Source organism: Schistocerca americana, chromosome 6 (genome assembly GCF_021461395.2).
Source record: "Schistocerca americana isolate TAMUIC-IGC-003095 chromosome 6, iqSchAmer2.1, whole genome shotgun sequence".
Taxonomy (NCBI): Eukaryota; Metazoa; Arthropoda; class Insecta; order Orthoptera; family Acrididae; genus Schistocerca; species Schistocerca americana.
The window spans coordinates 535,992,782-536,016,604 of record NC_060124.1 but is presented as its reverse complement, the minus strand read 5'-3'; the positions used below and the strand labels follow the sequence as shown (position 1 = coordinate 536,016,604).

General features: G+C 40.9%; 1 protein-coding gene across 1 annotated transcript in view; it reads right to left on the bottom strand.

Annotated features, from left to right (window-relative positions):
* Nucleotides 1-23,823, bottom strand: part of LOC124619616 (exosome complex component RRP41) — a 33,446-nt gene that overhangs the window by 4,699 nt on the left and 4,924 nt on the right. Inside the window, exon 2 of the mRNA XM_047146124.1 lies at nt 9,340-9,546. Within this exon, the coding sequence (XP_047002080.1) occupies nt 9,340-9,546 (207 nt within the window). The remainder of the gene's footprint in view (nt 1-9,339; nt 9,547-23,823) is intronic.

The window sequence follows — 23,823 nt, the reverse complement described above, 5'->3', positions numbered from 1 at the left end:
TCTGCTTAGTGTATTGATCTCTTGGTCTCCCTCTACGATTTTTACCCTCCACGCTGCCCTCCAATGCTAAATTTGTGATCCCTTGATGCCTCAAAACATGTCCTACCAACCGATCCCTTCTTCTAGTCAAGTTGTAGGTGAAATAAGGTGGAGTAGAAATGTGATGCCCTATAGCATTAGAAAAGAAATCTTACAAGGACTCATAGCATAGTGGAATGGTTGTAGTACATGCCCCATATGCAAGAGGTTGTAGGTTTAGATCTCATCAGGTGCTACATTTTTTTTTTTTTTTTTTAAATCTTTATCAAAATTACTTAAGTCATTTTTTATTCAGGTTTAAATGTGCATTTTTAATTTTAATTCCTTTTTATGTCATTTTAATGACCATGATAACTTTTCAATTGCTCTCATGTTTTCTTCCTAGCACTCTCTTTCCAGCTGGAATCTCTGTGTATGGGAATTTAATTATATAATTATTTTTATTTATCTATCACAATATCCAAACATTTGGGAATGCCAATGTATCAGTTAAAAACCAAAACACGAAAATCTATTTATATGTGCATTTGGTGTCAAAAACACAATTTTCCTCACAAGATGTATGTTTTCTTGGATGGCAATCACCATACGAACATTTAAAACAAATTCTTATTGCACTATGGAAAAAATAATGCAGATGAAGATTTAAATGAAAGAACGGACTATAAGCAAAACTAAATTCAAGCCAAATGGGAAAAGAAATAATGAATAATAAATGCAATAACATTGTTGAAAATATAGGATGATGAAACAGAAGAAATTAAATCGATGTTAATGAATGGGATTAACTAAAATCACATGGACAAAGATTCTATGTGCAGAAAGAATTTTAGGAAGAAAAACTGAGAGCAACTGAAAAATCTATAATATAAAAATGAATCGCAAAATGTGTTGGTAAGCGCATAACTCAACAACGCCTCGACCAATTTGGCCAAATCTTTTTTTAAAATGTTCGTTGAAGTTCAAGGATGGTTTTTACGGCGAGAAAAATTAGAATTATTGCTGGAAAAACCCTAAAAATAGCCCTTTTCTTTTTCCTATACAAATGATTTGTAACTAAAACGTAGTCAATTTGAGCTTTATTGCTATGGTATAAAGTTCATATTAAATTACAAGCACTCACTGTTGTCTAAGCAATGTAGGTGTGTTCCTAACGTCAAAGATCATATCTATCAAAACAATGTGCGTGTGTGCGTTGGAGCACAGAATACATAGTTGGAGAAGTTTAATGTCGCGTTCCGAAACTCGCATTTCTTTTGTATTAGTTTCGGCACGCGAGATAAAATGCATCAGTTTCCACGTCATTACATCAGTCAAACAAAAATCGCGTTACAATTCGTACGGCTTAAAAGGATTTGACTTCAAGTCATATAAAATTTAAAAAAAAAAAAAAAGTTGTCTGTGACCTAATCTACTGAGTTTGCTTTTGTCAACTGATACACGAAACAAATTCGTGTTTTGTGCAGAGTGTTTACTTAGTTAGTGTTTGTTTAGTTCGTGATTAGTGAAAAACTAATTTATATTTGATATGCCTCCTATAAGACGAAGCAATTTAGGTAGAAGAACCAGAAATGCTACAAACCAAGCTAATTACCGATCTAATCGTACGGCACAAGAACGTGACGACGGAAATGAACGTGAAAGAATTCGGATATCACAAACGCGTGAAGCGCGAGCGCGACATTCAACTAATAATCGCGCAAGTTTGAATCGAGCTGCTTTCAGTTACGATGTGTCAATTGACTACAGTAACTACCAATGTGTTGTTATTGGTTCTATGAACTCGGTTTGCTCACACTGTAAGGCATTAAAATACAAAAACGAAGCCAATGGATTGTGTTGCGCAAATGGTAAAGTGAAATTGATACCATCGGACCCACCACCAGAACCATTGTTCTCATTGGTTTCAGGAATAGGAACAGATTCTATACACTTTTTGACACATATCCAACAATATAACAATTGCTTTCAAATGACTTCATTTGGGGCAACAAATGTAGTTCGGGAAAATTTTATGCCAACTTTCAAGGTATGTATTATAGCAGTTACTCATAATTATTTTAGCGAACAAAATTTTCTGTCACAAAAGTTAAGATGTGTCACTAATCTTCAATTTCTTAATCACTTATATATCACTTAGTCATCATATTATATGGTGATTCAGTTTCAGTGACACTTTTATTATATTTTATATTTGATAGATATTACTTCAAACTAAATACATACTTTTTAAGATCAAATATTATTTAAGTTTGATCACTGACAATCCATTAATTTATACCACACCATAATATTTTATTTTATTTACAGATACAAGGGCAAATATATCACAGAGCAGGTTCACTGTTACCAGTGTCAGATAGCGACAACAAATTCCTGCAAATTTATTTTATGGGCAATTCACCACAAGAAATTGATCTGCGTTGTGCACATAACAATTTAGTAAAGAGGTCTATTGTAGAACAATTACAAACTTTATTTCATCAACACAATCAATTGATTATATTGTTTAAAACTGCCCTGGATCTGATGCCATCCGATAATCACAAAATTGTAATCAGAGCTGATAAAACACCTGCAGGTCAACATACAAGACGTTTTAATGCACCAACTATTGATGAAGTTGCTATCGTTGTAGTTGGAGAAAACTTGGAATCCCGTGATATTGTTTTACATCGTCGGAATGATCAATTACAACGTATAAAGGAAACACACCGCTCATATGATGCACTGCAATATCCCATTATATTTTGGCAAGGTGAAGATGGCTACGATTTCTCAATAAAAATGATAAATCCCATTACAGGTAACTAAAATATTAATTTAGCTATGGCGATAATATCTCAGTCATTATATTATGTATTTTAATTTTATATTTGAATGTTATTAAAAGAAAATCTATTTACAGGTTCTGAAACCAACAAAAAAGTCAGTTCAATGAACTATTATTCATACCGCCTAATGATTCGGGAAAATGAAGAAAATCACATATTGAAATGTCGGCGATTATATCACAAATATGTTGTTGACATGTATGTAAAAATTGAAACGGAGAGATTAACATTCATCAGGTTGAATCAAACCAAACTCCGATCTGAAGAGTATATTCACCTTCGAGATGCGATTAATACTGATGGAAATGCACAGAATGTCGGTCGGATGACTATTCTTCCAGCAACATACATCGGAAGCCCTCGGCATATGCACGAATATGCTCAAGATGCCATGTCGTATGTTCGTCATTATGGTACAGCAGATTTGTTCATCACATTTACATGCAATCCGCAATGGATAGAAATCAAGCAGGAGTTATTCCCTGGGCAATCACCCATTGATCGTCATGATATTACAGCCAGAGTCTTTAGACAAAAGTTGAAATCTTTAATGGATTTCATCGTAAAACATAATGTGTTTGGTGAGACACGCTGCTGGATGTATTCTGTGGAGTGGCAGAAACGAGGATTGCCACATGCACACATTTTGATTTGGTTGGTTGAAAAGATAAGGCCAAATGAAGTTGATGCAGTGATATCAGCTGAAATCCCTAATGTACAAGTAGATCCTGGATTGCATGAGGTAGTTATCAAAAACATGATACATGGTCCCTGTGGAACTCTTAATCAAAATTCACCGTGTATGATGGATGGTAAATGTTCAAAACGATATCCACGGACATTAATATCGGAAACAATTACTGGTAATGACGGTTATCCATTGTATCGTCGCAGATCGACAGCAGACAATGGAAAATCAACAATTGTCAAATTAAATCAACAAGATATTGAAATAGATAATCGTTGGATTGTTCCATATTCACCCATTTTATCAAAGACATTCAAAGCACACATCAACGTTGAATCTTGCCATTCAGTGAAATCTATTAAATACATTTGCAAATATGTAACCAAAGGGAGTGATATGGCTGTGATTGGAATTGGTGCAGAGAATTCCAATGATGAAGTTACCCAATACCAAATGGGCCGCTATGTCAGTAGTAATGAAGCAGTTTGGCGAATATTTTCTTTTCCTATTCATGAGAGACACCCTTCTGTTGTTCACTTAGCTGTGCATTTAGAAAATGGACAAAGAGTGTATTTTACAGCACAGAACGCAGTACAAAGAGCTGCTCAGCCACCATCTACTACATTAACCAGTTTTTTTGAGACATGCCAAAACGATCATTTCGCACAAACATTGCTATATTCTGAAATGCCAAAATATTATACCTGGAATCAATCCTCAAGGAGATTTATACGACGGAAACAAGGAAAACCAGTTCCAGGATATACAGATGTATATTCCACCAATGCGATTGGCCGGATTTATTCAGTACATCCAAGCAATGATGAATGTTTTTATTTACGACTGCTATTAGTCAATGTACGTGGCCCAACATCATTCCAACAGTTACGAACTGTTCATGATGAATTGTGTGGATCCTACAGAGAAGCCTGTCAACGTTTGCAATTGCTTGAAAATGACGCTCATTGGGAGCAAACTCTCAATGATGCTGTAATATCATCACACGCTCATCAAACACGAACATTGTTTTCTATAATCATATCTACATGCTTCCCATCAAACCCAATTGATTTGTGGATCAAGTACAAAGATTATATGTGTGATGATATTTTGTATCAAATACGGAATAGAATGGGAAATCCAAATATACAAATCAGTGAAGAAATTTACAATGAAGCATTGATTTCAATTGAGGACATGTGCTTGATAATGTCAAACAAACTATTAATTCAATTAGGCCTGACCGCGCCCAATCGTCCAATGCATGACGCTTTTAACCAAGAGTTGCATCGAGAAAAACTGTATGATCTCAACGCTTTGAAAGAATTAATTCAAACAAATCTTCCACTGTTAACTGAACAACAGAAGTATGTATTTGAAACTCTTATGAAAGTAACAAATGATGAAACTGGAGGGATTTACTTCTTAGATGCACCTGGTGGTACAGGAAAAACTTTTTTGATTTCATTAATATTAGCAACAATTCGCTCACAAAATAAAATTGCACTTGCACTCGCTTCGTCGGGAATCGCAGCAACTTTGCTTGAAGGTGGTCGAACAGCCCATTCAGCACTAAAATTGCCATTAAATATGCAAAGCAATGAAACTCCAACCTGCAACGTTTCGAAGAACTCTGCAATGGCAAAGGTTTTGCAGCAATGTAAATTGATTGTTTGGAATGAATGCACGATGGCACATAAAAAATCTTTGGAGGCTTTAGACAGAACCTTAAAAGATCTACGGAGCAATAATAACCGATTTGGTGGTGCAATGATTTTATTAGCAGGAGATTTTCGTCAAACATTGCCAGTGATTCCACGATCAACGCCAGCTGATGAACTCAATGCATGTCTAAAGTCCTCCAATTTGTGGAAACATGTCAAAGTACTTCATTTAAGCAAGAATATGCGTGTCGAGTTGCGAAATGACCAATCTGGAAACATATTCTCTAAACAACTCATTGACATTGGTAATGGCAAATTTCCTATAGACATGTTGACTGGCTGCATTAACTTTCCTCAAAGTTTTTGTCAGTTAACTCGATCAAAAGATGAACTTATTCAGAAGGTGTTTCCAGATGTTTCTCAAAATTACAGAAACCATGATTGGTTGAGCGAACGAGCTATACTGGCTGCAAAAAACATAGATGTAAATGAATTAAATTTCAAAATTCAAGAACAAATTACAGGCGAATTGAGGATATATAAATCAGTTGATTCGGCTACTAATCAAGATGATGTAGTCAACTATCCACCGGAATTTTTAAACTCGCTGGATTTGCCAGGATTGCCACCTCACAATCTTCAATTAAAGGTTGGATCGGTGGTTATAATGTTGCGAAATATCAACCAACCGCGTCTTTGCAACGGTACACGGTTAGCGATAAAAAAATTACTAAACAATGTGATAGAAGCAACTATACTCAAAGGAAAGTATAAAGGAGAAGATGTTCTCATACCGCGCATCCCAATGATTCCGACTGATGTGCCATTTGAGTTTAAACGACTACAGTTTCCAGTGCGGCTTGCTTTTGCTATGACTATAAACAAGTCCCAGGGGCAATCATTAAGTGTTTGTGGTATTAATCTAGAAAACCCATGTTTCTCACATGGTCAATTGTATGTTGCCTGTTCCCGTGTTGGAAAACCATCAGATTTGTTTATCTATGCGCCAGGTAATCAAACAAAAAACATCGTATACCACAAAGCACTACAATGATAATAATAATAATTATGATCCACATGATTAACAATAAAGCGATTACTTACTTTTAAATCCTTATATATGTTTTATTTAATTATTTTTTATTCACAACGCCCTATCACCAGGGTGACGGTTCTGTTCAGGAGAATTTTTTTAAATACGTAGGCAAAAAAACTGCCATATTACAAATCTTTTTGACAGGACGAAGTCTGTCGGGTCAGCTAGTACAATGATAAAAATGACATGACGAAGGAATAAAAATGATAAATTACATTCAACCAATGAACTGAATAAAAATAATTATCAAAGTCATTTTGATAAAGAGCTAAAAATGAAGAATTTCACAGCACCTCATGAGAGCTGAACCCATAACATTTGCACTTGAGGCTTGTATATCCATTATGCTACGTAAATAATCCATATACAGTTTATTTTTTTAAAGCTGTAAGGCATCATGTGAAAGCTCAGAATTTGTTTTCTTAAGTTACTCACATACAAGGGCCCACCTGGTTAATACTTGCAACCTTAACCTGGATCACCGTAGAGATGGTTTCAAAATGTTCAATCCACTGCTGGGGACTTCTCCTTGTAAATGGCACATATTTTGAAGTAGCTGAACTCTACCACATTATGTCATGTAGCTTGTATGCTGTGCAACAAGTTGGCATTTGGCTACAACTTTACTGGTGACCATTCATCTGTGTGGATAGTTCGTTATAGTTGTAATGTAGTTTACATATTATTTGTCTGTTTTCACAGGTTGTGCTGGTGCTGCCTCCTATAGAGCGAAATGCTACATAAGTGCTGGAATATTTTTTGTCTGGTAGCATTATCAATATGAAAGTGCCAGAGATGTTCAGGGAAGCACTTTACACTGCAGACCTGCATAGGCTGCACACAGTAACATAGCAGCACAGCCCACATTGACTTTTCTTCTAAACTTCTAAAAAGCTGTTAACCTCTCGTTATTTTATTTGCTGCCATGTACAAATGATCTGCTGTCTAGTGGCCAAGACAGGCCACAATTTCATAGTATTAAATTGTACATATACATAATATGAAGTTTATTTGATTTTTATTTTTAACTAAGTTTTAATAGAGCTGCAGCTTTCAAAAACAAACTTCAGACTAATTAGGAAACTGAAACGCTTAAAATTAACAACTCATGTGTTAAGATTAGAAAACAATATTACGAAAAGGATAGTTGCTAGTCACCATATAGCGGAGATGCTGAACCGCAGACAGACACAACATAAAGACTGTCAGAAAGCCTGGCCTCAGCAGCCAGAGTGTGTATGTGTGTTTCGTCTATTACAGATGAAGGTCTTGTTGGTCGAAAGCTCACTTTCTGACAGTCTTTTTTGTTGTGCTTACCTACGGCTCAGCATCTGAGCTATATGATGAAGAGCAACTATATTTTCACAATATTGTTGCATTCCATCCTGGATTTTCCATTCTAAGATCAGGAAACAGGAAGGTAAGGAAGAGTTTAAATTTATACAATGCCACTACCAACGCTGTCCAGGAGGGAGTACCAGCCTTTCACTCCTGGGCAGCCATCAACCCACCAACCACTGAGGGCAAGGACCTCAGCAATAATCTTTTGGGTCTCTAGCCCTCAGATGGTGTGGTACTACAAACAGGTTACGTTGCTCTACACAGCAGCATCTCACTTTTTTTTATGAGTCAGCCAACTGAAGTTGTCAAGTGCAGTGATGTACATGATCACAACACCACAACAAAGTACAACTACTTTTGAACATGAACAAAATTCAAAAGGACAGATCGATGTCCATACATTAATGGTTTGATTTGGCTTAATAAACTGCCATAATTTATACAAATATTGAAGGAGATTGATTTTTATACAAAATTAAAACCTTTTCTGATAGAAAAATGTTTATATTCATTCAATGAATTTTATAACACTGCTTGTGAAATGAACCAGCAGTGTGTCAGCCATAAACTAATAAATATACAATATTGATATAAGATGCAATAATTGTAATATGTAGCACTTTGTTAATGTCATTATTATTTATGATTTTGTAAAAGCCATCCTTGTGCTGGCATCAAGCAAATAAATAAATAAATAAAGATTCAAGCACAAGATTTATGTATACCTGTACATTACCCAGACAATCTTATTTTAAAATTCATTCCAAAAGTTGGTGCAACAGCAAAATAAACATTAACGGATTATGTGAAGGTAAACTATTCCAACAAGTTATTGATTTTATTCACACTTTCCATTTCCCACAACTGGAGAATCAAACACATATCCAATTATTTGACCTGTGTCCTCAGTGTGCCACATATTTAATGCCTGTTTTGAGAGAATGAGGTAGGAACTGTTCAACATATCAGCATGTACATGTACAGCAAAATTTATTTTAATGTTTTTCATCTAGTGGAAAATGAGAAATGTGTTTTAGAAATGTTCAAAATATCCTCAATACACTGAAACCTTTTTACGGACATCCCCAAAACATTTCTAAACAGTTTATACACAATGTTGGGCAATAAATTTCCCTCATTGTTTCCTAAACTGCAAGAGAGTAGCTGTAGTAAGTCAGTACCATTTGATTCCTTTTAAATGACAGAAAAAATGTTACAGTTTACATTTCACATTAACGGATTTACTAAAACTGAAAATGTAACACATGTATTATTTTATCTGTGAATAGCACATTATAAAAATTAAGAAGCAACTGTGTAATGTGGATCGATATAACAACACCCGTCTTCAGTACTTTGGCCACTTCTGTGCAAGTGCTACTGTCGCAGAAGGAACACCTACTATGAAAAGTACGCCACTGCAAAATCCATGACAACAACAAAGCGGACAGAGGATCCCCCTAACAGGTTAAGTGAGAAGCAGCTGCTGTTAGCCAGCAGTAGCAACTTCTCTGAGGCTTATCCCTATTTGTCACCAGAGTTGTCTCTGTTTTCCAGATAGTCTTGTGGCCTGCGCACAGTACTTTCCACAACGGTAATGTTTACAACCACTGAGTAAATACAAAAAATAAAACACTAACAACCACAATCACAAATGGGATACCCATTCCTGTATACCTCTACAAAGACATCAATCTGGGACCTCGGGTAGAGCTCTGTTTTAATTGCCGCCTGCAGCGCCTGGCGCAGATGTTGAGTCATTTCTTGAGATTTTCTGTCACCTCTGGGCCTTCGTTTACGTTCACCAGTGCTGAATGTCGCCATACTGTACTGGCAGTTGACATACACCTGGTCATGTATGGCTTTTGTTTTGCTTCCTCGAATCTGGAAAGTCAAACAATAAACATTTTACTGCCTTTGCAGTTATCTGGATGTACGGAATGGGATATTTAATATCCAAGACTGGTTCTCCTATTATTAAGATTTCTGGTATGTTACTCAATAAACACAACATGAACTAATCTGGACACATGACCAGTAGAGCCACCCTCCAGCTGTGATTAGTACACTAGATGTTAGCCAGTCAAGTCTCGCCATGACCTGTCATGGAGTGGAAGGTGTAGCCCCATCTTACCAGGGTCCCTCAACCACTGTACCATGCCAATTCAGTCAATAAGTGATCTACCTAACAATATGAACACAAACATTTAGCCAGCATGAACATAACAATGATTTCAGATAAAAATATTCAGTCCACTCTGGATTATTTCACATGAAATCATGCAGTGGCCATTGCACTCATGTCAAAGATGTTTGTGAAAATTTGGTTTGAGATAACACACAATGAAAGAATGTTAAAATATTTTTTCCACACTATTTTAATCAGAACTACAGTTAGGAGGCAATTTCAAAATGTGGGTCTTTTTCACAAATTTCCACAGAGAGACAGTGGTTTAAAAGCTCGTAGCCACTATAATTTTTTAAATTTTTGAACCAATTTCATTCAATTTGCTCTCTCTGGAAAGATATAAAATTATTAAAATGTTGAAGTTATACATGCACATATTTCCTATCTACAATAAATGTCATTTCTAAAGCTGCTTCACCAAAATTATAAGTTTCGGTATCTTAATTTTTGTTTTACTTAATGCCTATTACCATACTGATCAACATAAAAAATGAGAAGCACATTGTTCTCTTTCTTGCTAGATCACACACTTCTTTAATAAAATGGTAATGACTTACCTCAAACGGCTACATACCAATACATGAAACAACAAGAATCACAAACACAGGCTGCACTCGCACTGTGTGTGTGTGTGTGTGTGTGTGTGTGTGTGTGTGTGTGGGGGGGGGGGGGGGGGGGGGGGGCGCGAGTGGGGGAGAAAGAGAAAGAGAGAGAGAGAGAGAGAGAGAGAGAGAGAGAGAGAGAGAGAGAGAGAGATGCAGCCGCTGTGAATTGGCAACATTATTATAATTGTTCTTACTCTGAGCATGCTACACAGAGATTTCTGCTATGCGAGATTTAAAGGTCTTTTTTGCCATAACACAAGTATTAGGGATGACATTTAAACTCGTCATCAACTCCTTCTTGCTTCTCTTTACAGATTATTCGTAATACATCTTTGACTGATTAGAGCATCAGAAAAAGTTTAAATCATCTAGTCCTTTACTGCAACAACTAGCAGTAGCAAAGTGATTGATTTAATACACGTCAAGTCTGAATCTATCTGACACTGAATTACTAAAGTATCGGTGAAATGTTGACAGTTTTTCTTCTCCTCTATGGCTCTATTTGGAAGCATTTCACAGTTTCATGAGACTCTAAAGGAGTGTGGTAAAAAAACTGCTATGGTATTTTTAAAGTTGTTTCTTTAACTACAGCAAGGAATAGTCTTGGACTTATCCCAGGTACTAAGTGTTGTACAACGTCCTGTGCAGTCATTCTATTTCCTACACTAAATAGATTGCCAGGGACGGATGTGGGGTTGGGTGATTTGGGGGAGGGGACCAGACAGCAAGGTCATCAGTCCCATCGGATTAGGGAATGAAGTATGCTGTGCCCTTTCAAAGGAACCACCCTGCCATTTGCCTGAACCGATTTAGGGAAATCAAAGAAAACCTAAATCAGGATGGTCGAATGCAGGTTCGAACTATCGTCATCCCGAATATGAGTCCAGTGCGCTAACTACTGCGCCACACTGCTCACTGCTCAGTTTTGCCAGGGATGGATGAATGAAGTTGAATGAACAGAATATAAGTATGATACGTCTACAACACTTAAAAAACTTAATGAAAGTCAAGAGTTATTTGAAATTTTACCATGTAAAGTCACCTAAAAGACACAAGACAGGCAACCAGAATACATTCAATCTGAGTCTTGTCCCTTAGCACTGAAATTCCATCAAACAGCAGCAGATGTGAAATATGGCACCTGTGGTGAATCAAAGAAACCTTAAGCAACAAAAGGTATCAAAGGATCATGTAGCAGAAAAAGAAAACACCAAAAAAGGTCAGGACATGCACAACTGTGCAAATGCTTTCATATTGCAGAATATGATTTACTGCAAAGAGTTAAGAAAATCACGAAATTTGCATTGTATAGCAAAGAGTAATAATTCTAAGAATAAAATAAAAAACAACATTGAGCATAGCCAGAAGAGGAGCAGGGAAGTCTAGCAGGGAACAAGATGTTTTGTTTTGTTTTAGGGTACAAAAATAACTGGTGTCATAAGCACCCAAGTCAAAACTATAGAACATGAAGACAGAGAGGAATTAAAAAATGACTACATTTCAGTCGCAATCGACGCAAGAGAAGACAACTAAAGATTTGGAGAAAGGGCTATAAAATACACTATAGAGAAACAGAGGTCCAGAACTAAAAATTAAATGAGCTTCGTCATATTGCTACAACAGATAAGAAGTGAAATATGGTTGACAGCTCTTGCATTGTTCGCTAAAAAGGCCGATAACTCAGATGGCAAACCCAAGAGGGAATGAAACAGTTAAAAAATGGCCATTCCATCAGGAAATGGCAGACAGTTAAAACTTCGATGCAGTGTGCACTAAGTGATGAGGGAGTGTCGCTTAACAAGTGGCGATGGTTAAAACGGCTGTGTCCTATACGCAACCTAGTTAAAATGACCTCCTCCCAGCGGGGGGAGGGGCCGAGAGGAAGTCGTCCAAGCCACTGGGAGAGGCTTAATAATTCTGAGCTTATTTCCATGAAGAGAGGACCACTGGCGATGCCAAAGTGACACTGCTTCCTGACAGACGGCAACACACGACATCATCGGAGGGAATGTAGGAACTAGTGGGCTGAGGTACGAGGACTGCAGCCTTGGCAGCAGCATCAGCAGCATTGTTTCCTGGCAGGCCGACACAACCAGGAACCCACATAAACATCACTGTAGCTCCATCAAGAGTGAGCAAGTGACATTTTTCCTGGACCCATTGCACTAAGGGATGGGTGGTGTACAGCACATAGAGCCTTTGAAGGGCACTGAGAGTGTCTAAGCAGTGGACGCAATTGAAAATCCTGTGTTGCCAGATGTACTCCGTGGCCTGATACAGGGCGAAGAGCTCGGCTTTAAATACTGAGCAGTGTGCCGGATGCTGATACCGCAAAACATTGGTGCCAATGACAAAGGCACACCTGACACCACGGTCAGTCCTAGAGCCATCAGTATACACAAAGGTACTATTGTGAAGATCCCTGAGAAGGTCCATACAAAGGTTGCGAAACTAAAGGCGATACAACAAGGCTGGAGTAGTGACCTTAGAAAGCGAATGAAGGCCAAGGCGAACAAGGGCCGCCACATGAAGCCAAGGCAGTGAAGGGTTCACACCCACAACGAAAGGTCCAGGTAGTGTGAAGTTAAGCCGATGGAGCAAGTGCCAAAAGCAGACTCCAGGAAGTAACAGTGAAGAGGGGTGCGCCCCATACTGGCGATCAAAGGAGTCATTGCAGGAGGCGGCTTAGGATGGATTGCCACGCATGGCAGACATACAGCTTGCATACCTGCTTAGGAAAGAGTCACAGCAGTAGTTCAGCAGCTTCGGCATAAAGACTCAACCGGACTGGTGTAAAAGGTGCCAGTGGCCAAACAGATGCCACAATGATGGATAGTATGGGGTGATGGTGTAAGAGGGACGGACGTGCAGACACATAAAGAAAGCACCCATAAACTAGTTTCGAACAGACAAGAGACTAGTACAAATGGAGAAGGGTGGTTCGATCTGCACCCCAGGAAGTACCGAGAAGGACACATAGGACACTGAGGGACCGTGTACAGTGGGCTGGCAGGTATGACACATGAGAGGACCAAGAGTGTTTCCTACTTAGCATGAGCCCAAGGAATTTCGTAGTTTCAATGAACGGAAGAGCAACAGGCCCAAGATGAAAAGATGGTGAGAGAAACCAATTGCTAAACCAGAAATTCATACAAATGGTTCTGTCAGTAGAAAAATGAAAGCCATTGTCAATGCTCCATGAGTAAAGACGATCGAGACATTGCTGAAGACGCCACTCAATGAGACAGGTCTGTGGCAATAGATGGCAAAATCATCAACAAAAAGGGAGCCAGAGATGCCTGGCAGAACACAGGGACTCAGGACTAAACCCTGAGGCGTACTGTTTTCCTGGATAAATGTGTCCGACAAGATGGAACCCACACGTACCTTGAAAACTCGGTGTTTTAAAAATTCCTGAAGGAAATGGGGCACGTGGCCATGGAAGCACCTCGTGTAGAGGGTAAGGAGGCTAACAGTTCTCCAGCGGGTGTCATAGGCCTTCTCCAAATCGAAAAACACTGCCACAGTCTGGGATTTCTGCAGAAAAACATTCCTGACATGTGTGGGCAAAGTGACGAGATGGTCAGCTGCAGAATGGTGCGCTCCAAAGCAGTGGTTAGTAAATTGGGAAACTCTGATCACCATACTAGCCGGGCATGAATCATATGTTTCATCGCCTTGCAAACACAGCTGGTGAGAGAGTTGGGTCAGTAGCTAGAAAGGAGGTGTGTGTCCTTAGCAAGCTTCACGCCAGAGTCTGGGAAACGTGCCCTGTGCCCAGATGCGGTTGTACGTATTAAGCAGAAAGAACTTGCCCACAAGAGAAAGGTGCTGCAACATCTGAATGTGGACAGCGTCTGACCCTGGGGCAGAGAATTGGGATGAACTGAGAACACTGTCTAGCCCCTCGTAGTAAAGGCGGCATTGTAGCACTCAAAATTCTGAGAAAAGAAGGGTATTGCCTGAGCCTCTTCTGCTAATTTCTGATGGAGGACGGCAGTGTGATAGTGGGAAGAGCTCAAAATTTCTGCAAAATGGCAGCTCAAGGTGTTGGAGATAGCAATAGGGTCCACAATGACATTGTCTGCTAGTGTCAAGACTGGAAAATGGGGAATGGATCTTGGTCTCAGAGAGCCGTCGGAGGTTGGCTCATGGAACAGAGGAAGGGGTGGAACTGTTAAAAGAACTAGCAAATGAAATCCAGCTAGCTTTTTTGCTATCTCGAAGAATGCGATGACAGTGTGCATACATCTGTTTATAATGAATGAAGTTTTCCATTGAAGGATGACATTTAAAAACGGGGACAGAATGTCTCTGCGGACGAATAGCATTGTGGCATGCCTCAGTCCACCAAGGGACTGGAACATGGTGTGGTAAAGAGAAAGTGCGAGGAATGGAAGATTCTGCGACGATAAGGATAATGTAGGATATTCCACCTGGTCATCACAACTTGGGAAATATTGTTCTTCAAAGGGCGCCAGGGAGGAGTAATGCTGCCAGTCAGCCTTAGTCATTTGGGTGTGCACACAGGTGGGGTAGCAGTCAGCAAACCGATAGCATATGGGAAATGGTCGCTCGAGTAGGTGTCAGAAAGAACGGACCACTCGAGACAACGGGCACGCTGGGTACTGCAGAAGAATAGGTCCAAATGGCAATAGGTGTGTCAGGAGTCTGAAAGGACTGTGGATGCTCCCGTGTTAAGGCAGAAGAGGTGAGGTTGATTAAGAAGGTCAGCCAAGAGGGCACCTCTGGCAGGTTCCTGGGAGAACCCCAAAGGGGACGATGCGCATTAAAGTCACTGTGTAGCAGAAATGGGCGAGGTAGCTGCCCAATAAGCTGGAGGAAGTCTGCCCTGGTGACATCAAATGACAGAGAGTTATAAATGGTACAAAGGGAAAAGGTCGGGTGCAGAAGGAAAAGGCAAACTGCAACACCTTGAAGACAGGTAGTCATGGAGATCACGGAGATGGGTTGACTATGAACGTCATCTCGTATGAGCAGCACGACTCCCCCATGAGATGGAATGCCGACCTCAGGGGGAAGGTCAAAACGGACCGGGAAGAAATGTGAAAGTTCAAAGCGGTCACGAGAGCACAATTTTGTTTCCTGAAAGCAGAGTACAAGGGGACACTGCAATTCTAAAAGTAGCAGTAAACTCTTCTTGTGGCATCAAAGGCAGCAAACACTCCACTGGAGAAGTGTGACGATGAGGAAAAAATGAAGGGGTGTCACCTCGGCAGCTGCTGAATGCTAGCCTGCAAAGACTCACTGCTACATGGCACAGAGGCAAGATTATTCTGCTCCATGAGGTCCATAGAAGCATCGGCTTTCTTTTGCTGTTGTCTCTGAAGTCCAATGCAGAAAAACGGTTGGTGGTGCGGATCAGTGACACGGAGGCCAGCCTGGCAAAGGTATCGCATAGCGATACCATCGAAGAGGACCTTCGAGTCAGCGAAGAAGAAGACCATCTGACTTTGCTGGACTTCCTCAAGCCTTTATAGTTAGCAGAGGAAGGCTCAGGTGTTGGTTGGCAGGAGGGACATAGGACGTCTTCACAGGAGTACTCCTTCTGTCCTTTTTGGTCTGCCAGTTGTGTAGCCGGTAGCTTTGCCCCGAGGCGAGAGTTTGATGGCTTGTTGCACACCTGCACAAGGGTACGGCGATGTTATCTTGACACTGAGCAATTTCACAACCTCAGAGCCAAATTTGAGGTCGCACATCTGCGTGACCATGTTCTTCATGGAGCAAGATGTAGCAAGAACAGAACTGTAAGTGCCAGATTTGCGACCAGCCAGTAACTTGCGACCGACCGGTTAGGGCACTTTTTCTTTTACCCACATGTCTTGGACAGCCCACTCATCTAGATACATGGGACAATATCGGGAGCAGGCGACATGGCCACCACTGCAGTTAATAAAGCGGGGAGAAGGAAGCGGACAATCGCCCTTGTGTGCATCCTCACCACAAGTTACACATTTGGCTGGGTGCCGACAAGACGTTGTAGTGTGGTTGAAATGATGACACTGGTAGCAGCGCATTGGGTTCGGAATGTATGGTCAGACTGTGAATTTCATATCCAGTTTTGATCTTGGAAGGAAGCACCACTCATCAAAGGTGAGAAAAGGAGTGCATGTGGGCACTAAGGAGGAATCTACGTTTTCATCACCCAATGGATGGCAATGAAATCCTCATCAGAGAGGTATGATTGGATTTTGGCCTCGGTCAGACCGCCAGGCAGCTTAGTGTCAATAACACCACAGGAAGAGTTCAGAGTTCTATGGGCCTCAACACAAATAGGTTAGCTGTGGTGAAGCAAGGTGGCAAGCAGCAGTTATGCTTGAGAATCAGAAGTAGTCTCCAAAAGCAAAGTGTCAATCCGTAAATGAGAGCAGGATTTCACAGAGCCAGCAATTGCATCCACACCTATCTGAATAATAAATGGATTTACTGTTGCGAAGCACTGACCGTCTTCAGTAAGCACTGACCGTCTTCAGTACGTGAAACCACGAGGAACCGTGGTGCAGCTGAAAGGGTCTTTGAATTGTTAGCCTCATTCCATTTGTGTTTCGTAGACGTTGATTGTGAAGATTGGCTCATCACAAGAAAATCCCCCATGATTGCCAGGGTTTTCCATGGTGCACTCCTTCCAACTAGGAGCCCCCTTCACAAGGGGGCGCACCCGCCGTAAGTGATTGTTCAAACTTCAGGTCACACCTTCTGAACAGCTGACAGAGGGATCGATCAGCAATTTGGGAAGGTAGCAGCTCAGGAAATAACCCCTCCCTGCACCCGGCCTGTACCAGGGGGTACGTGTAAACCCTACCTGTTGATGCGAGGCTGGAAATTACGTGCTACCCTGTCACCTGCTACGCATCAGATGCATGGACCGGCATTCTGGGGCACACAGGGAGGAAGAAGAAAAAGAGGAACCGCAAATGCCAAAGTGGAGGAAGGATAGGAGAAGGGAAACATAGAAAGGAAAACGGAACAAAAAAACTGTCTTGAGACTGTTCTTATGTCAGTGACAGACAATGTGAAACATTCCCAAAAACACACCAGACATGTTCCCCAAGGGAGGGGAAAAAGAACAGCAAGATGATAGACAATCAGCACAGAAAGAAAAGATGCTGCAAATGCTGGGGCCCCATGGTAGCCAAGCATGAACCAGCCAAAGTGTGGTGAGCCCCCTTGGGGGAGGGAACAAGATGACTTAGTAGTTGAAGATAGTGAGCAAATGGTCCACAACGCCAAGCACATAACAAGCCTATTTAACAATTACTTTCTAAATGTAACTTAGACACTTTCTACAAATAGCCCAAAATAAAAAGCATTGCAGTATATGTGACAGTCACTACCAAAAGCATTCAACCAATTCTAGGTCACACCAACTTCTAGGGAATACAGGAAAATAACTAACTCTTTTAAAAACAAAAATTCTCATAGCGTTCATAACATTTTAAGCAAATTATTAAAAGTGTGATGTTCAGACACAACTACTATGCTGTCATATATCGAATGCACCACTTTCATAACGTTCTTCTTGAGACTAGAAATTGCAGGTCGTGCACAGACTGCTACTTCACATTCAAGATGCTGATTGAAAGATGGACACAATTTGATCTTGAAGCACATCAGGCATTTACTGATTTTAAGAAAGCTTTTCACACAGTTGACAGAAGAAAACTTTGGAAAATCCTGGCAGAAACTAACACTCCACAAAACACCATAAAAGCAATTCAGAACATACAGAGACAAAATGTGATTACAGTCAGTGCTGTGCAACAGCTGTTGGTCTGGAAACACCTGGCCAAGGAGTAGGACAAGAATGCTGCCTCTCACTGCTTCTCTTCAACGTAAACAAATAAAATCATCAGTGGATGAAGACAAAATCCCAGTGCAGAATCAAGATAGACAGGTAAACTAACCTAGACACATGACTGTCTGCAGATGAGCATCTAATTTTTGCAAAATCTGAGGATGATCTACATAGATCAGTTTATAACCTGCAAAAAACAATAGCAAAAATGTACAACAAGGAGATCTCCCTCATCAAAACCAAAGTTGTGGCCTTCATAGCGAAAGACCACAAGAGAAGTAAAATTTCGATAGATAACACTTTCACTGAGAAAGTATCAACATTCAGCTAAATTCAAGACAGTAATACGCAACACAAAATCACGAACTTAATATAAGTAACAGGACTAATAAACAGCATACTGAAACCATCTCTTGTTCAGTGGTACACCCTGCCCAAACCTATCCTCTTGTAAGGCAACAAAGCTTGGACACTCCACAGAGAGGACAAGCAAAGACTAATGAGTGCAGCAATGCAGTTCATGAAACAAACGGCTGGCTACATTTGGGATAGGAAAAAATGTGATGAGATCCTTAAGCATCTCAAAGTAAAACCAATTCTCAACAGAGTACAGAACTATAGGACATCTTGGTAAGACCATGATCCTCCAAAAATTCTCAAATACTAACCCAAAGGTAGCATAGGTGTAGTAAGACCTGCACAGAATGGACAGATACCATACCAGATCACTATATCTAATACTGGCTGGGGGTCGCAGGGGGGAGGGCGGAGGGGGGGGGGGGGGGGAGGAGGAGGAGGAGGAGAAGGAGGAAGAAGAATTCCTCAACATATGTTTCCAGGCGGACAGATAAATGCTTCCTGCTTCAGAAAGTTATTAAAACAGATGTTAATAACAACTGACTCATTTCACTATTAATTGTCTTCTCAAAAGTTTTGGGAAAGACAAATATATTTAAGAATGGGTAGGCATATAAGTAAACATAAGATTCCAAGTCATTCACAATTTGGATTCCAGAAGGGCCTCCCACTGAATATGCCACCTGCCATTTCTCTTACCTTGCGTTAAAATATCTGAATGATAAGATTTCACCTAACTAGATTCTTTGGTGAGCTGTCTATGGTATTGAACCTTCTTTACGAGATGCTTCAAATTTATGCCTTTTATGGTGCAACGAGAAAGTGGTTCACTTCCATGGACTCTGCAGAAATTTATCCAATTGGGGGAGGGGCAAAGACTCTAAAATTGGCATCAGTGTGCCCATGAAAGCAGGGTGTTCACGTGATTACCTTGCAGTGCCTGGTACACACCTTCCTGGATCCGCTGATTAAGGAAGGCCGATAGCAGGAAATAAAAGCTGTCTGTGCAAAATCCAAGTTGTCTGTCTGTCAGTTGCCTGATGTGCTGTCTTCATCGCCAGGATGTCCACAACAAGTTAAAGTAGGTGTGCCGCAATGACACTGTCCACGTTTGTGTGTGTGTGTGTGTGTGTGTGTGTGTGTGTGTGTGTACAGTGATACAAATACAGCCATGCACACTTAAAAACTGAATTATGGCTGTTAGTTTTGTTCACCTGCTTGCCAATCATAACCCCACACCACACAAATACTCATCCTAAACGAAATACCTTTGTAAAAATATTTTCAGACATTGGGTCCTTAGTGTTCCTTCCCGTCAATATTCCTGAGGACATAAGATAACCTACAATCTTCCATGGAGCACAGCAGTGATCACTATTATTCGCGAAAGTTTGTTCAGTATCCGAATGTGGCATTAGCGTAGAATGATCACAAGACTGATGCAGGCAACATTCTTCTGTAAGAGTACTTTTCTTTGGTGATGCAGCAGAGCAGCACCCAGCACTAAAGACAGCGCTTCTGTAGATATTGGCTTTGCTGTATGTGCATGTGAATGGTGGTGATGGCAAATTGGAGCAATTGGGTAATCAGTCATGATGGACACACAGCAAGCCGTGAATTTACAGACCGTTATAGGGCAATTACGCTCAGAAATTTGGCAATCGAAAAAGCGGAAGATAGGAGCAACACGAGTTGCATAAATAACAGCCCTCCGAGTGTAACCAGTGCAAGTGCAATGGACTCAACAGTAGTTAACATCATCTTGTTCATCCATACAGCTGCAGTTTTTCACAGACCCCTCATACATACAAGTGAACAGTTAGTGACAATGAATGCTTAAAAACCACTACAGGCAATATTAAACAATGGAAAATCCAGGAAGGAATAATGACAACATCATGAAAGGGATATAGACTGCTACTCACCATACAGTGGATGTGCTAAGTAGTAGACAGGCATAACAAAAAAACTGCTAAACAAGTGAGCTGTCACCCAACAGGCCTTCTCCTAAGGGACACACACACACACACACACACACACACACACACACACACACACACACACACACACACACACACACACAGAGAGAGAGAGAGAGAGAGAGAGAGAGAGTGTGTGTGTGTGTGTGTGTGGTGTGTGTGTGTGTGTGTGTGTTTTTCCCTTCCTACTATATAGAAGAAGGCCCTTTGGCAGAAAGCTTACATGTTTAGCAGTCTTTTTGTTGTCCCTGTCTGCTGCTCAGCATCTCCACTATATGCTGAGTAGCAATCTATCCTTTTCATAATAGTGACATTACTCCATTCTGGATTTTCCATTGCTTTGTTGCACAGCCTCTCAACATATTTCAATTTGTTTCATAAATTCACTGTAATATGATATTTTGTTTCACAGCAACTCGACATATTTGTTGTTGTTTCAGGATATCACAGAACAACAGTGCTTTGTTTCTATATACAGCAGCAGCTGCAGCAGATGAAGAAGGACTGAGTTCCATCAGTGAGTTGTTGTGATCCCAGCTGTGCAAACAGCATGGGTTCGCATAGTTGTTTAAATAGGGCTGATGTGTTTTGCTATATTTATGGGACATGTATGTGCTTAATCAATGCAGAAATACCACAGCCTTCATGAAAGAGAGGCATACCATGCTCCTTTTGGCATCAAGCTTCGTGACCAGGATAGAAAAATTCACTTTGCATTTAGCATGTCGCACATTTAGAATGGCAAGAAGAGAAGCATGCACTTTGCCATACTCAAGGTGTGAAGGAAACCCTTGAATCACAGTAATGACTGTTGTTTTTGTAAAGTGGTTGTAGCTCAAGGAACAAAAAGAGAATAGTGTATCCCAATCTACAATCTTCTATGAGATCTATGCCTCATGACCCTACTCTAACCATACCCTAACTACCATACCCTAACATCAATCAACGAGCACTCAATTGGACAGTGGTAAAGATGCTGTATCACATTCAGATAGTGATGACTTTGAGCACAGTGTTAGTGCCACTTCACCAGAGTATTTACACAGCCATAACTTAATGATGTGATTCATTAACTCAACTTATCAGAAATAAGTGCAGAGCTTTAGGTTCAAGACTCAATCCAAAAATTTACTTGCATCTGTAACTACTTTTACGTGGTACAGAAAGGGGAAACAGGACATTGCATCTTTCTTCTCTGAACATGAGACCACAGTTTACTGCAGCGATACATAAGCACTGATGGAGCGGCTTGGTGTGAACTACCAGGCCTCTCAGGGAAGACTTTTTATTCACTCCTTACTGTGTGTTACTCCACAATAAATCTCCTTGGGTGTATTTTTATGTCCAGTCCATTCACAGATAAAATGTATTAAAGTGTCACATGTTTGCTGCAGTGCATTAATTATAAAGACCATCAGTGGCTTCCGTGTGGTTGATGATAGGCCTGTTATGGGGCTTACAAATGGGCTACACCAAACACCCTCGTTTCTTATGTGAATGGAACTGCCATGCAAGGAGGGAGCACTGGCAATGGAGAGAATGGCCACTCCAAAGACCTTTGTCTGCTGGCTCCATAAATGTCAAACATGAGCCGCTTATGGAACATTCCAAAATATTACTCCCTCCATCGCACATTTGTGTCTGCAATGGCTCAGAATGGTAATGCCTTTAAACATATCTGCATGACATTTATAGCTGTAAGTTATGAAATACTTGCAGCTGGAGTATTTATTGGACCCCAGAGAAGAATTTTTTTTTTTTTTTTTTTTTTTTTTTTGTTTGTGGTTTTAGGGCGCAAAACTTCTATGGTCATTAGCGCCCAGCCCGTGACGTAGAAAACAGGAAAAAAACGAAATTTAAAATCAGCAGCAATGGAAACAAAGTCAGAAAATTTGAGAAACTAAAGGCAGAAGGAATGCTTAAAAGTCCACTATAGAAAGGGGTTGGTTGTCCCCCAAAAAAAAGCTTCAAATGACTGACGTCATTTCACTGTCACTAATAAACTGTAGAACGCGGTCAGCTGAGCGCGTGTCATCTGCTAAAATCGACGATAGATCAGGCGATAGCTGTAGACGGGAGCGTAACGGATTAAAATAGGGGCATTCAATTAAAAGGTGTCTGACCGTCCACAGCTGAGAGCAGTGGGGACAGAGTGGGGGAGGATCACCGCTTAAAAGATGTCGATGACTAAAAAGACAGTGCCCTATCCGGAGTCGAGCTAAAATTACCTCCTCCCGACGACGCGTTCGGGAGGAAGAGGTCCAAGCGCAAGGAAGGGCTTTCACTTCCCGCAATTTATTGTGGGGAAGTGTTGACAAATGCGCATGCCATAAATGAGTAACTTGGCGACATAAACCGCTCCGTAGATCGGTAACCGGAAGAGACTGAAGAGCTGGCCGAGGAAGAGAGACTGCAGCCTTTGCCGCTATATCGGCCGCCTCATTTCCACAGATACCAGCGTGTCCCGGGAGCCAGAGGAACGCCACTGAGACGCCCCCCAGGTGGAGCAAGCGCAGACAGTCCTGAATCCGGTGGACCAGAGGGTGCACAGGGTAAAGAGCTTGGAGACTTAGGAGAGAGCTGAGAGAATCTGAGCAGATTACGTACTGTATCCGCTGATGGCAGCGGATGTAGTGGACAGCCTGGAGAACAGCGTAAAGCTCCGCAGTATAAACCGAACACTGGTCGGGAAGCCGAAAGTGATTTGGGGTGTCGCCAACAATATAGGCACTCCCTACACCTAACGATGTTTTCGAGCCATCGGTGTAAATAAATGTGGCTTCCGTCATTTGTGCACATAGAGCAGCAAATGCCCGACGGTAAACAAGTGTAGGGGTACCATCCTTGGGAAATTGACATAGGTCTCTGAGCAAGTCGATCCGGGGACGGAGCCAAGGCGGTGCTGTACCCCAAGTTGTCAAGAAGGTTTTAGGAAAGCGGAAGGAAAGAGAATGGAGCAGTTGACGGAAGCGGACTCCCGGGGGTAGTAGGGAGGAGGAGCGGCCTGCATACCCGACATCAAAGGAGGCGTCGAAAAAAAGGTTATGGGCTGGATTAGCAGGCATGGAAGACAGATGGCTAGCATAACGACTCAGAAGGACTGCCCGCCGATTGGACAGCGGAGGTTCAGCAGTCTCAGCATAAAGGCTTTCCACAGGGCTGGTGTAAAAAGCTCCAGACACTAAACGTAATCCACGGTGGTGGATAGAGTCGAGA